This window comes from Xiphophorus couchianus, chromosome 12 (assembly GCF_001444195.1).
Source record: "Xiphophorus couchianus chromosome 12, X_couchianus-1.0, whole genome shotgun sequence".
Classification (NCBI taxonomy): domain Eukaryota; kingdom Metazoa; phylum Chordata; class Actinopteri; order Cyprinodontiformes; family Poeciliidae; genus Xiphophorus; species Xiphophorus couchianus.
Window position 1 is genome coordinate 26,589,875 of NC_040239.1, and position 14,330 is coordinate 26,604,204.

The 14,330-nt window shown below is 37.6% G+C and overlaps 1 protein-coding gene across 2 annotated transcripts in view; it reads right to left on the reverse strand.

Annotated features, from left to right (window-relative positions):
* The window catches only part of galnt9 (polypeptide N-acetylgalactosaminyltransferase 9), a 123,251-nt gene that overhangs the window by 65,362 nt on the left and 43,559 nt on the right, over positions 1–14,330 (reverse strand). For both annotated transcript variants that reach the window (XM_028034364.1, XM_028034363.1), the window contains exon 4: positions 3,079–3,253. In XM_028034364.1, coding sequence (XP_027890165.1) covers positions 3,079–3,253 — 175 coding nt within the window. The remainder of the gene's footprint in view (positions 1–3,078; positions 3,254–14,330) is intronic.

Sequence of the window (14,330 nt, forward strand, 5' to 3'; positions counted from 1 at the left end):
AAGTGTCACTGGTCATGTGCACTGGGAATGTCAAAAACAATGTAATATATACTGAAAAATTACTGTAGAAGAATCTAAACACTACAGGTTGAGTTTAACATGTTTTCTTTCTGAAATAGTGGAAAGAATTACAAAACTGCAGGATTTGTACAGGTATTCCTACAGATCTATGGAAAATTATTTAAAATTTTCAATCACCCTGGAGCAGGATTGAAATGATTAATTGTGACTAATTGGTTATTAATCCATTATTGAAATAATTATCAACTGATTTAGCAATTGATTAATCATTAACTGGAGTAAACAGATTTATAATAATAAGGAAATTTGCTGAAAGAACAACATACTGGGAGAAGTAATGAAGTAAAAATTTTACAAGAAAATACATACATTTTGCATTTAAGACCCAAAACTCCTCAAATAGCATAGTTTTAGCTTCACCCAATGACAGAAATCCCTATTACTTACATTATGCTATCCAATTTTTAATCCAAAAAAATAACCAAGAAATGAATAAACAGTATTTCTTTAGCTGCAGATGTATCCTTTGCTACAAATAACTAAGGGTACACTAAAGGAATGCTATACTAATGTATTTTAGGCAATAAAATTCTTATTTTCTGAGTCAAAAAAAAAATTGAATATTTTCTTATTTGCATATTTTAACCGGTTTCTAATACTGTGTAAAAAAGGCTTAAGTGGTTACATGAAACACCCGCAGAATGTGCCATTTGTTTTATCCAATTACTCAATGAATCATCAGAACAACTGATTGATTACTAAGATTATTGTTAGCTGCAACTGTACACTAAAGTTGGAACTGCATTGATTGTAAAGAAACGAACAGCATTTTAATTATTCTATCTTTTAAATGTAAAGATTTATGTCATTTTTGTGGCAGACCTGGTGAAGAAAGGATAAAATAATTTTATATTTTGTTTCAATTTTACCCATCTATTCTGCTAGAAGCACCGGATCACCCAGAGACTTTTACTGATGTGAGACCCAAGTGTCACAAGCTGCTGTCCTCCTCGATTCCTCCGCTTCTCCCTCCAGCCGTCTCTTCCTCCCGTGTCGAACTCTTGCCTTCCAGGCAGCTTGCAAGGAAACTGCCGCTACACTTCATCTTCAAATACTGACAAGGTGACAAGCGCAAATTAGGTGCCAATTGCATCGATCTCAGCTTGCTGGTAAACTTATGAAACAGGCAGACACAGTGAGATGCCGGGAAGTAATTTCATTCCACCAAAATCAGTGCAGCACCCAGGGATAAAATTACTTTGAGCCGAAATGGTCAGGATGCAATGCTTGCTGAATGTGCATGTTTTACAGCAACATCTCAATCTGTGGTGCGAGTACCGCTAATGGTACGTAACATGCGTTTCATGGCGTTCTAAAAATGTTGGTATTATCACAAAAAAAAAAAGAAGCTGATTATGTTCTGGATTTACAGTGAACCAGAAAAAAGTACTGCAACTCCCTGTGGTCCTTACCAGTGATGTCAGTAACGTAGTAACGCGTAACGAGTAATCTAACGCGTTGCTATTTCATACCCAGTAGTCAGACTACAGTTACTTATCAAAATCATTTTGCGTTACTGTGCGTTACTATTTTCTTTTGGATTTTAATTTTATTTCCTCTACGCGTCTTGTCCAGTGATCGCCGTTTTTATGCTACAGTATCAGCAGCGACAGAAACGTAAACAATGGAGGCAAGAGGGAGACGCGCATTTTGTTGATAGAAAAACAGAAACTACTTTGAGTTTCTGTTGCCAAGTCCAATTATTATAAGCGGCTTTGGGGTTTGTTTGTTTTTTAAGTCGCTAGCAAATTTAATGAATCGCGGGTTGTGCTTTTTGGGCTCGTTTTTTAATGTGAAGTTGCTCATTTGGGCTTGGAAATAAGCGAACAGAAACCCCAGAATGTGTCTGACCTCCAATTAGTTTTAGTCAGGCTCTCCCTGTCCATCATTTCCCGGATGATCCGTCCCGCTGTGTCTTTGTTAATGTCAAGTTAATATATTACCTGTCAATTACGTCGAGCTATCCAGAACATTGGAAACATCGAGACTAATATGAACAGCGCAATAAACGTGAAAACAGCCACGAATGAAAAAGTCCGTAAAGTTGTGCAACTAAACGCCATTATAATTATTAATACTAAGATAAGTGTCACAAATCTGTGCAGCAGCCATCTGAATTGTGGAGCCGCAGGAGGAGCTCTGCGCTCTGACACCAAACGCAGGGCCGTAACAGACAGGCTGGAGGCTGGGGGCGAGGGGGGGTTAAAATCCTTTTTAGAGTTTTCCAGACAATAGTGGACCACACACAAACATACACAAATTACTAATGTTTTGTTTTTTGTACTGTAACCATTAAAAAATCTCCCCTTCAGTTCAACCTTATAAGTGGAGACACATTGTTGATGTTACCATTATACAATAGCTTATAATTAAGTATTGGCAAAGATCAATGTAATTTTCACAGCGTTGTTGTTAGCAGCTGCTGAAAGTAACTAAAATAGTTAATTTTAATGTAACTTAGTTACTTTCCAAATCAAGTAGTCAGTAATCTAACTAAGTTACTTTTTCAAGGAGTAATTACTAATCCGATTAAAGTTACTTTTTCAAAGTAACTATGCCATGACTGGTCCTTACTGCTGCAACACAACGCTCCAGTCAGAAACAACCAATCAGAGTGAGGGGGCGTGTCTTAGCAGTTTCAGTCACTGTTGTGTATGCGCTACTCACACCCTTCCCCCGCACAGCGCATATCATCATTCAAGCTGAACTTTATCAGTTGCTGCAGTTGTGCTAATAATGGGGAAACACATAAAAAAAAAAAAAGCATCTAAAAACCCGCATTTATGTTTGGACCATTGTATAGATAGTGATGTATCAGTTAGAGCTTGATATGGTGTTATATCAGAACCAGACCAAACTGCACACCATATTTTTTTTTACACATGCTGTGACATGACATCCCTCTGTTTTAAAAAATAAGCCAAGCACAAAGGCAAAGGTGAGCGAGAACAAAGAAGCAGCTTGGACTTTCCCCTTTTAAATGTGACCTTTTCTTACCAGCCAGTGTTGAACTCGACGTGAGCGTCAAAGAAGCCGACGACAGGCGACGTGGCGGCGTTCCAGCCGTGGATCCTGGCTCGGATCAAGCCCTCCCGCTTGTTATTCCTCACAATCTTCACCAGGCCCGGGTAGCGTTTGTTCACGTACTGGTCCAAGTTGAATTTCAGCTCCACTAAAAAAACAAACAAACAACAGAAGTAAATAATAATCAAAGATCCTCACATCCTTTCTGAACATAACACTGTCTAAAATTAACTTCAAAAATTGTTGGTCATGTTACACAGAAAGTCAAAGTAACTTAAAAGTAAAAAGTGAATGCTAAATGGAGATTTAGACGTGTAAAATCAATCTGTTTTTGAAAAGTGTGATTTCTGTGTAAATTAAGGGAAAATAAATCTTTGGTTTGCATGAATTGCATCAAATAAAGAATAACAAATAACAAGAAAAAGTCTTTCTGGTCTTCTCAGTGTTGAGTCATTCAAGTAAATAAACTGACAGCCACTAATGGGTTGGAATTAGTGGTCCTTAAATAATAATTAAACCTCAAAACACAAATGTGTTATATAATGGTTTCCCATAGTTAAACGTAAGATCAAATTTCAAAATGTACAAAACGGCATTCACTACTTTAAAACAGAACGAACCAAAATAAGATTCCTTTGTACTCATTCACACCTACAGGATGCCATACTGCGCTCCAGATTTAGATCCCTCTTCATCATACATCCACCTCACACAGATTCGCAGCTACAAGGCCGACAACAACTCTGGCGTGTCGTTCGAGGATGCTTCAATGCTTGGAAAGAGAGGACCGCACTGAAAAAGTGCTAATTAGAAGAGCAGCAGCACCCTACAATACAAAAACACCCCAAATAAAAACACTAAACAGACGCCTCGGACGCTGCGTCAACTAAATCTGCATGTTTATATTCGGTATCAGCTTAAACTGGATTCAAATCTGATTCAACAAACGAGGGAAGAAAATCTCTAGAAGAAAAAAAAAGTGGATTTTACCTGTCTAACGTTACATTATTTCAAAGCAGGAGTTCTTACACTGCCCTTTGCTACGACCGCTGTAGCGGCCTGTAAGTTGTTACTCTTTCCGCTGCGATCAATAGGGCGAGGCCTGAGCAGCGAACAAGTGTATCTTGGTGTAAGGAAGTGAGAATCAAATAAACCTGAGTGTTAAACTCATAAGAAAAATGATTGCATTTCTCCACACTGACGCAGCTATTTCAGTTAAAATACAGCCATTGAAACAGGTTGAATCAGAAAACAGTAACTCTGGAGATCTCTGTGTTAATCCAAGACAATGCCTTTATGATCGTCATGATGAAGTGGATTGAGCCAAATGAGGCCTGGCATTGTTTAGTTCAGAGATGAACAGACGAAAATAACCAGAGTGAATGCAAGGAGCTGTTTGTGACGATGAATTCATTTAGGAAGGGATCAAATCTCAACCAACCTGGCCAGTTATGGAAAACCTGATAAATACTTCACCCTTTAGTGATTACAATAACTGGTATTGTAGGGATTTTGGTTCCCTGCTCTTTACAGAATATTTTTTATTTTAGCCAAACTGGAGAGACTTTTTTTTAGCATGGAAAGCCCCACTTAGGGTTATGCCAAGCATCTGAAACAGTCAAAGTGCTGTGGCTCCTGGAGCCCCAAAAGGTTTTTCAGGTTGATGGATGTCATTGCCAATGTTTCTCATCTGTTTTGTAGTTTCTTTATATTCAGGCATGATGTGTGGCTTTTTAAGGTCTCTTAACCTACTTCATGTTGTGGTTCTGGTTCTCCAGTCAAACAGCAGTTAGGCGTTGGTGTGGCTTTTGAAACTGAACAAAGAAAAATGCTGGGAATCACTTTGTATTTTTTTTATCGTAAGAAGAGACCGGTTACTTTTCAGGCAGACATGGCCAGTTGGTTTGAGAAGCGTTTTTCCCCCTTTATAACTAAAAGCAGCTTTTAAAACCCACATTTTGTACATATTCACATTATCTCTCTCATTTAAAGTGTCTAGTAATCTGAGAAATTCTGCTGTTGATCCTTAACAAACTAAAAAGTTCTTGGGTTGAAATACATTTCTAAGCTGCTCTTCAGACCCCTCAGGTCCTCTGAGAACAGATCAGACACCATTTGTTTTCTACGCACCTCAACTCTGAAACAAACTCCATAAAAACCTGACGTGCAGAATCGTTTGATTCCTTTAAATCGGGGCTACTGAATTCTCTCTGCAGCAGTTTTTGAATAAATGAACCTGACTAATGATCTCCTGAAAAAAAAAAAATTTACTAATCAGCGTTTTAACATCTTTGTATTCTATGCGATGCCTTTATGCTTAAGCTTTATTTTCTTTCTGTATTTCTTTTGATGTTCAGCTGCACTTTGAATTGCTTTGTGCACAAAAAGTGCTGTTACACATGTAAGGCAGGTGCCTTACACTTACTGGCACAGAGAAGGAAAAACAGGACGACTGGTTTTCATATGACTGTTTTTAAATAGGCCAACAAAAAAAAAGGTTTTCCATTTATGTTTCAATCAAGTAAAATGTTGCCAATGTAACTCAATGAAGCCTCAACCTACTGCCAAAGGTTACAAAACATATCTGCTGGCTTGTTTAGAAGATTATGCTTAATTATGCCACCTACATTGGATTCTGCATAAAGAGCTGCAATGAAAATTTCAACAAGACCAAACAGCTAGAGAGGATCCCCTTTAATATTAACATATAATACATATTCACATCACATCTTATTCAGTATCAAAACATAACAAAGCACAAAGATTCTGAAATATTATCATAGTCTTACAGCAACATGCTGTAGTTCCAGTAGGGAAGTCATTTTCTTTCAACTAAGAGGATTGAGATTGGAAACAGGCAGGCATGCTTACCAGCTAATAAAACAAAGAAAAATAGGGAATTTTGAAACCTAAATACATATTTTTTAAAATTTACCTTTTATTTTAAATTGACATGTTAAAAATATTGGGATATTGGGACAATATTATTGGCATGGTATCGGCATCGGCCGATATTAGTTGTAAAATTTAATATCGGACATCGACCATTCCGTCAAAATAATTCACCGATATCAAAGCCGTTATATATGAAAAACCAGTGACTGTGACTGCAGCACAGAACGACGTCATAAGAAACTGAGAGAATTAACGCAAGACTGATGGGTTTTTCACTTGTTCCTCGTGAGCCGGTTTGTGAAGTTTTTGTTTGTGAAGATTTACAAATGTGCACTGCTTGAGTGTCATTGTCTTGGAGGGAGAGGATGTCATGAATAAATTTGACATTAAACATAAGGCAAGTTGAAAGTGTTACATCATTTTCAGCCTCCTTTTTAGCATTTGCATTTGGCAGCAGGATAAATTGATGAAGATAATGCAGTATTTTAATTCCACAGTAGAAAAAGCCATAAAGTTTTAGTAAGTAGATATAGGGAAAAAATATCGCTATCGATATCGGTTACTGGCCAAATGAGTTTTAGTATATTGGCATATTAGATATTGAACAAAAAAAATCTAATATTGTGCATCTCTGATTTATACCTTTCTTTATAGACATTACAAAAATATTTAATAGAATGACACTAATCCAACCATTGTATATTACTGCTGGCCAACTTTCTTTATGTTTCATCAGTATTTTGAGAATTTCTGTTTTGTGATCAGACCTAGGTAGTTGTGGCTGGAAGGCCTACTTTCCATCACCTTAATCTTTAACTTCCTCCTTCTATGAGAATCAAGTCAGATTTTTTGCTGGGACGCCGCAAAATGCTAATTATACTTTTAGTCCGAAGACACGCGTTTGTAAAATTAGAAGATTACTTTTTTCCCAGAGGTAGCATTGATTCATCTCATGCTGTGCTCTTTAGACTCACTCAGATTAACTCACCATCCTTTGCATGCTAAATGCAGCGCCTGCAGCTGATGGCCTGCAGCCCAACTTTTCTGTATATTCCGCTGATGATTATTTGACCACTTACATACACAAACTGATGTTTATTCATTCATTGTTCATCTCCAGATTATTTAGTACTGAAAAATAAAAGTTGGCTCGCGCCGAAAGTAAGTTACCGACCTCCGATGCTGTAGAACATTGTGCTTATTAAACTTTGCACACACACACACACACACACACACACACACACACACTATGCAAAATGGAGGCAAATAAAACACATACACATCAATGTGTCAGGAGCTGATCTTCCAAAGAATCCGCTTCTTTCCTTATTCAAAATGGCCCTTTAATGCCTCATTTACAAGGCAGTGCGGCTTGCTAAATTGAACACTATAGAATTGCACTTGTTCCAATGTGAAAATGTGACTTGAAGGACAAAAAAGAAATGCAACTTAAGTTCATTTTCTCTACAATATGCAAAGCCATGTGCCAGTAGGACAATGAGTTGAATCCCTGCATTTAGAGACCTGGATGGATTTAGGGCAAAGTTATTTTAATTTTGACCTTTTCCTTTCAAAGCAATAATACGTCTTCAATAAAAAACGGATTGATTCTTATAATGTTCTCAAATAACATATGCATTTAAAAGTAGTAATGAAGGACCATTTTTCATCTTGACCAAGAGGAGAAAGGGGTTTAATTCCTTTAGGTCAGGGTGTAATATTTTCCCAATGAACATAATAATCTGGCGTTCCCTCGGAAATTCATGCTGTTCAACATAAATAAAGAAACGCCTCTTGTTCAAGGGCTGATGTGTAACAAACAATGTGCAGCCTCCCCTATGATGCATTTCTCTACTAATGTATTTATTCCTGCTGTAATATTACATTTTACGTCCTCGGTGCTCGCACACGCTGCCGGCTGTCCTCGGCGGAAGCAACGTGTGCGTGTTACAGCGAGGTTCGCAAATTGCTGTCTGTGTTTTATTGGAGGATTGATGGTTGTTTGAGCTTTTCCTCTGGGTTACTGCTGAGCGTTCCACTTTCTGAAAGAGAGATTAATAAGGACGCTTGTGGGACACCGCCTCTGAGCGGTATACACACCTTGCTGCTGACTTTGGCTTGCAATATAAATCAGCCAGTGAGAGAAAAAAAATAAAAAATGCCAGTCTAATCCCTCACCTGTGTGATTGAGGACACACAGTGAGCGGAAGGATTGTCAGGAGTCCTTTTCCAGCTGAAGGTCTTAATATATTGTGGCGTCTGCTGTAAGGAAAGAGGTTGAACTTAAAAGCATTGACCCTGGAAGAGAACAAGTGTTAGCTTCTGGCAGTGTGTTAAAGCATCGGACGAGTCGCTACAACATTCCCTTTAATGTTGTTCCTTTGAGGATTCCTTTCATTTAGGGCGCTCTGGTGTTTCTACATTAGCAAATGTAGTTATTTCATCATTTCTTAAACAAAAATAAGCAAGAGTGAAATATTGGGGGAAAAATAGATCCACTGAGCAACAGGAGGGTAACAACATGCTGTGATGTAAAATCTGCACCGTATAAATTCTGGTTCATGACGTTGCTGTTTTAGTCTGAGCTGTTATTATGAAGAGAAGTGCTAAAAAATGTCATAGTGGTTTTCTATGCTATTTTTCTCTGTTTCCAGTGTAAAAGCGGCCCATACAACCGACCCGTTCCACACCATTCCTGTGCCCGCTTCAGTTCTACATCCATAGGACATCGGTAAGGTACAGTTAGGCCAGAACTGCACAATACAGTCCATTGATTAGGGGATAGAAAATTGCGACTGCTTCCAACAAGAATGAGACATGCTAGTGCATCACATTTGTCGTTGCAGTAGTATGACGCCACCTTAGGTGTTTCGTTGCCCATTGAGAGTCCAACCGCTGGTAGAAATAATATGCCAAGCTAAACCATGTCAAACCATTCAGTGCCATATTGCTGAGTGGAACTGAGGCATAGGTTTGGTGCCCTGATACACAGTTCTGTTAAAATTAACAGCAGTCCTACATCATCAACCAGATTACCTGTTAAGGTAAAATGAAATCTATTTCTACAGGTGAAATAGTTTGCCAGTGGACATAGTAAAGAAATAGAAATTTAACAGAGCCAACTGTCATGACATACATGTTGCTGATGCTGTGTTACTGAAACATTACCATGTTCAAGAAATTAAATGCTTTAGGACATTGGTGGAACATTTTGTGTACTTATGCTAGCAAGATTGTCCTTTTGGCTCTAAGGGCTGCAGACGACATGTTAGACGTTTGCTCTAAACACTGAATTCAAGCACAGTGGCGTAGACATTATGCTATGGTGATATTTCTTATCCTATGTGTCCAGACATGTTATTGCATATCAGGGATTGTGGATAAGGCTGCAGAAATCAAAGTTCTTGAAGGATCCACACTGCCTTAACACAAAGTAAAAATATCCCATAAATTGGTGTTTCAACAAGACAATAGCACAAACACAAACACACACACACCCACAGGTAAGAGAGCACCATCTTAGTTCCAAACAACATCATCAATGTCATGGTGTGACCAGCCTAATCCCTGAACAGAAATCCTACTTGGTGATATCAAACATGCTGCATGTCCTGATTCTCCAGGTCAAAATACTTGTTGGCAGATGCTAAGAGTTTTAAAACTCTATGCAACAATGGGGAGCATTTCTAAGAAGCAGAGGTTGTATAATTGAATATTAGTTCATTTATTCATAGGAAAGCAACATTTTTAACAAAAACAGAATTGGCAATAATTCCAGTATAATTGGCTGTACAGACAATGTTTGAGATTTATTGTTGTAGTAAAAATGAAAATGGTTTTACTTCCTTTTGTACGAGGAATTAAAGAACCGAGAAAGCCTCAACTTCTTTAAATTTTGTAACACTGTGTTTTGGGTGCTTGACTAAAAATTAATTGATGAAAAGACAAAAAAGGACACAGTAAAAACGATCACCTTAGGAATACTATGAATGGCTAACCTTTAGCTGTTCATGATGCTACCGGTAGCTTAGACTTCATAGCTTAACATCGTTACAAAAACTGAAGGGTTTTTTGACAATTCTTAAGGAGTTTGGACAACACTTGTGCACTTCCAGCTCAAACTCTAAAACAGAATGGTCAAACCTTGACCTAGTTATTCACAATCAACTCTGAGACATAATTTGACAGTTTACAAAACACTTAGTATTTGTGACAACAAAGAAAGGCGATGCAGAAAGTAACAACATATTCAGTAATAAACCCTGGGTGAAACAAAATTCTACTAAAAAAAGATTTTTTTAAAAGTTTGTGTCCCAGGAAACATTTACTTAATTTCTTAAAACAGCAAAAATTCCTAGTTAACTGAATAGTTTTGGTTAAAGAGCCTAAAAAAAAAAACCTAAACCCTGACATGTGTTTTTTATGTCACAAAGTGCCTGGTTGCGCTGGTTCCAAATGTTATTTAATTATAAAATTAATTAAACAAGAGATCTGTACTTTTACATTCTATGTTACATGAGTTATTGCTAAAAGCCAGATTTTGGCTCCCCAAGCAAACACACATCTTTGAAGTTCTATGTGCTCTGACTGGAGGTCCAAAGCCAGTTCAGCATGACTCCTTCAGGACCAGCCTGACCTGGAGCTACAGCATATTTAAAGCTTTTAGAGTGTAATCATTTTTGGACTTTGCCGGAAAAGAGAAATGCAGGAGAACAACCCCCTGAGCCGATAGTAGAAAAAAGAAAGAAAGAAAGAAAAGAAAACATACTGAACACATTTCAAGACACTTATGGAATAGTGATTGCTTTTCAGACCTGCAAGTGGAACATGAAAGATTAATAAATATTCAACATACAGTAGTATGAATGCAAACAAATTTATAGCAGACTCTTTAAGGAATAATAAGGTGTTGGAGGGAAAACTTGTTTGAGAAAATTGTTAGAGAAACATTTACTGAATGACTGTAGTGAACTCCTGAAAACGTATCCACTCTGTGTTAAGGCCTAGAAGTCATACATTTAGTTATAATGGTTCGTCACTTACTAAAAAAAGGTTTTTATGAAAATTACTTTTCAAGATTCACAACAATCATTTCCAGTACACTGTAGTAACACTGTGATGCTGTAGTAAAATAATTCCTTACAGCAAAAAAAAAACTCCCTGAATGTTTTAGTTCTCTCCTTGGTGGTAGTAACAACCTTTTCAGCACTTCAGTGTTCTTCTTAAGCCATCATTTGATCCAGGTGCGTGAAACCAGGGAGAGAACTAAAACATTCAGGATGCCGGCCCTCGAGGACCGACTTTGGGTACCCCTGGTGTAGACTGTTCAAGTTTAAAATTTTACCGGACTGCTAACGTTTGGCTATGACGTATGACGCTCAACGCTATGAAGCTTACAGAAAATTGCCCGCACTACAAACAAGCATCCTAACCTGCGAAAAGAGAAGTGCCAAGTCACACAAAATGGCTGTTCATGTTGATTCAATATTTGGAAGAGCAGCCAACACGGACTGAACGGCTTTGTTCCCTTCCTCCGCTGTCATTTCCAAAACTGGCTAGAGTTTGACATCTGCAAGTCAAACCACCGACACCCAGATCATTACACGACTTTTTGAAAAACATGGATCTTTTTGGTATGTTTTTTTTTTTTCTAAAATTCTGCTTCCAGTGGTGGATCTACTTATCTTCTGTAGGTGTGCTGTCATCAGCCTTCCTGAGTTTTGTACTTGTTCCTTCTTTGGTAAAGTGAATGTTCCTTTCCTGTACTTTAAAACCAACTTTAAAAGTGGAAGTTTATGCTGAGATGCACTTGTAACCTTTGGGAGCGAGCTTGGCCGCAGACTAAGAACAGATCCTGGCTTGGAGGCATAAAGGGGCAGAGGAATAGAGTGAGGTGGAAAAGCTTCAAGACATTGTGCCATTTCTTTCTGTCTTTTTTTAACCACTGTGCACAAAATAACAGCCAAGATAAACCACTCAGGCATATGAAATTCATATAAGGGAAGGTTAAAAAATGGCAGCTAAGAAAGAGATTTGTTAACATTCGCTTAAATGTTGACATCAAGACATTTGGGTGTTGTGTTGGTAGCCTGGCAACGACTTAGCTCATTATATGCACCGTCAGAGGCAGCTCAAAGAATAACTTAATAAAAATTATTTATCATATATTTTTTCAAAATTCAAATTTCAAAAATAAAAGATCTTTTCTAATGCCAAAAGGCAATATAATTTGTTTTATTCTCTTTTCAGTCAAACGTAAAGATTACTAGACCTCCTTGTATTGTGTCACACTACATGGTAAGTAAAGAGCAGCCAATGAAAATGCCTGTAAATAAAACTCGGCATTTTCTTAATCACATTTTCTGTTGCCGTGTCGGATACATTTTTCTGCTGAGCGTTAACAAGCCAATCCTATGTTCACAAGCTTTAGCAGGACTTAATGTACACAACGATTAGGTCATTTATCATCACTTAAATTTAATTTTATGAGCTGTACTCAACTGCCGCTAAGTTTATCTCCTGTCTTCATTATATGAATCATTAACTCATAAATTGATGCTGGAACAGGATCCTGTAGGCTTTATTAGGCCTTTCTGTGCTTTTAGCGCCGCGAACAACAATAACCTGGAGTCATTCTGGTTGACACATGAGGCAAAAAGGTAATCAATGGGAGCGGAAATGCTAAGTAAGATTGCTGGAGCTGTGAACGAACCTCTCCATCACCAGCCAAATGTCACTGCCTGTCCCAGAAACCGAACGTGTTACAGTCACATTTGAGTTGAGGCAGGGCCCTCCTGAAAAGGTCATGCTAATATTAATTTTGCAATGTTGCAGCGGAGCAGTCACCAAAAATCTACTCACGCTTCGGCGAGAGTCGCCGTCAGATTTGGGAAGCGGTTATTCCGACGAGAGGAGCTGACAAATGTGGTAAAGACCTGAAAGTGACCTTTTATTAAAGATGCAAGAGGCAAACGGACGGCGAAAACACCTTGAGGTTGTTAAGCGACATCGCACAGAACCGTGGAAGCAAATTTGGCCTGGTATCGATTTTAATTTGACTACTTTTCTGTGGGTAAAGACTGTTTTGCTTTGACATTACTAATGTGTTTCCGTGCCTGGAGCATCACTGTGACAATTAGGCAATCTCTTTAACATTTAATTAGTGGGGATATAATTTATTTATTCATTATTTAAAAGAAAACAAAACAAGATAATTAGACAGCCATGTTATTTGTTGATAAGAATAGATGGCTATTTTTCGCCCCACACTTTAAGATGTGCGTTTGTTTTTACTTTTTTGTCGCACATGTTTTATACCATCAATAAAATATTAATATCAAAAAAGATTAAAATGATTTTTTATTTATTAATGTAAAAAGTAACTATCTGAACCAACCTGGTTATATGTGAAAAACTAATCACTACCTAAATAACTGCCATTAAGGTTGCCATTGTTAAGCAATGGCACTTTCACATGTGTTGGCCTTTGTCTAACGTTGCTTTAATTGTGTCAGAGGTGCATGAACAACCTATATGCCACATTATCTCACTTGGTCTTATGGTTGGACTTTTACTAGGCCACTCACAAGCTTTCATTTAGGTTTTTTTGTGTTATGTCAGTGGTGGATTTGCTGGTGGGCTCTGGTTTATTTTCTGCTCTGTTATCCAAGTGTGCAGCAGTTGGGTAATGCAAACCCATCTTCAAAAAGAAACGTGTTTTAAATAACCGTTGTGGCATAACTGATGGCAAACGGTAATTTGAATAAGTCCGAAGTCGTTTTATAACCTCACCTATTCCACCCTTACCATGCTGTGCGCAGCACATGCTGGAAATAAAAAGAAGAGGTTCGTCCAGCCTAACGACCAGAGGCTAAAAGAAATGTTACTGTGAGTTTTAAATATTTATAGTCCAGGAGAACAGAATATCACGGTATGCTAATGCAACAGTCTTTAAAATTTTGATGAAACTTTAAAAACGCTTAAAATGCATTTTTTTTCTTCATGAACTGTTAGCTATACCAATACTCGAAGCACAAGATGTTTTATTCAAACAATTAAGTCTTACAAAGGGATTTTTCAGCCACCTTTTTTTTTCTTAAATTAAAGAATGGATTTTATGTTAAGAAAGGGGATTCTATAGTTTTATTTTTTTAAGTATTTGTTATAATAATATATAATAATATAATATATAATAACTTGATTCTCGATGTCCTGAGGTTCCCACATTTTGTTTTGCAATAACACTGAGGTAGTAGGTTCCACTTACTACTTACTTCACAAAGTCAAAAAGTCCTTTGCTCACATTAAATTAATTATGGCTGATTAAGTTA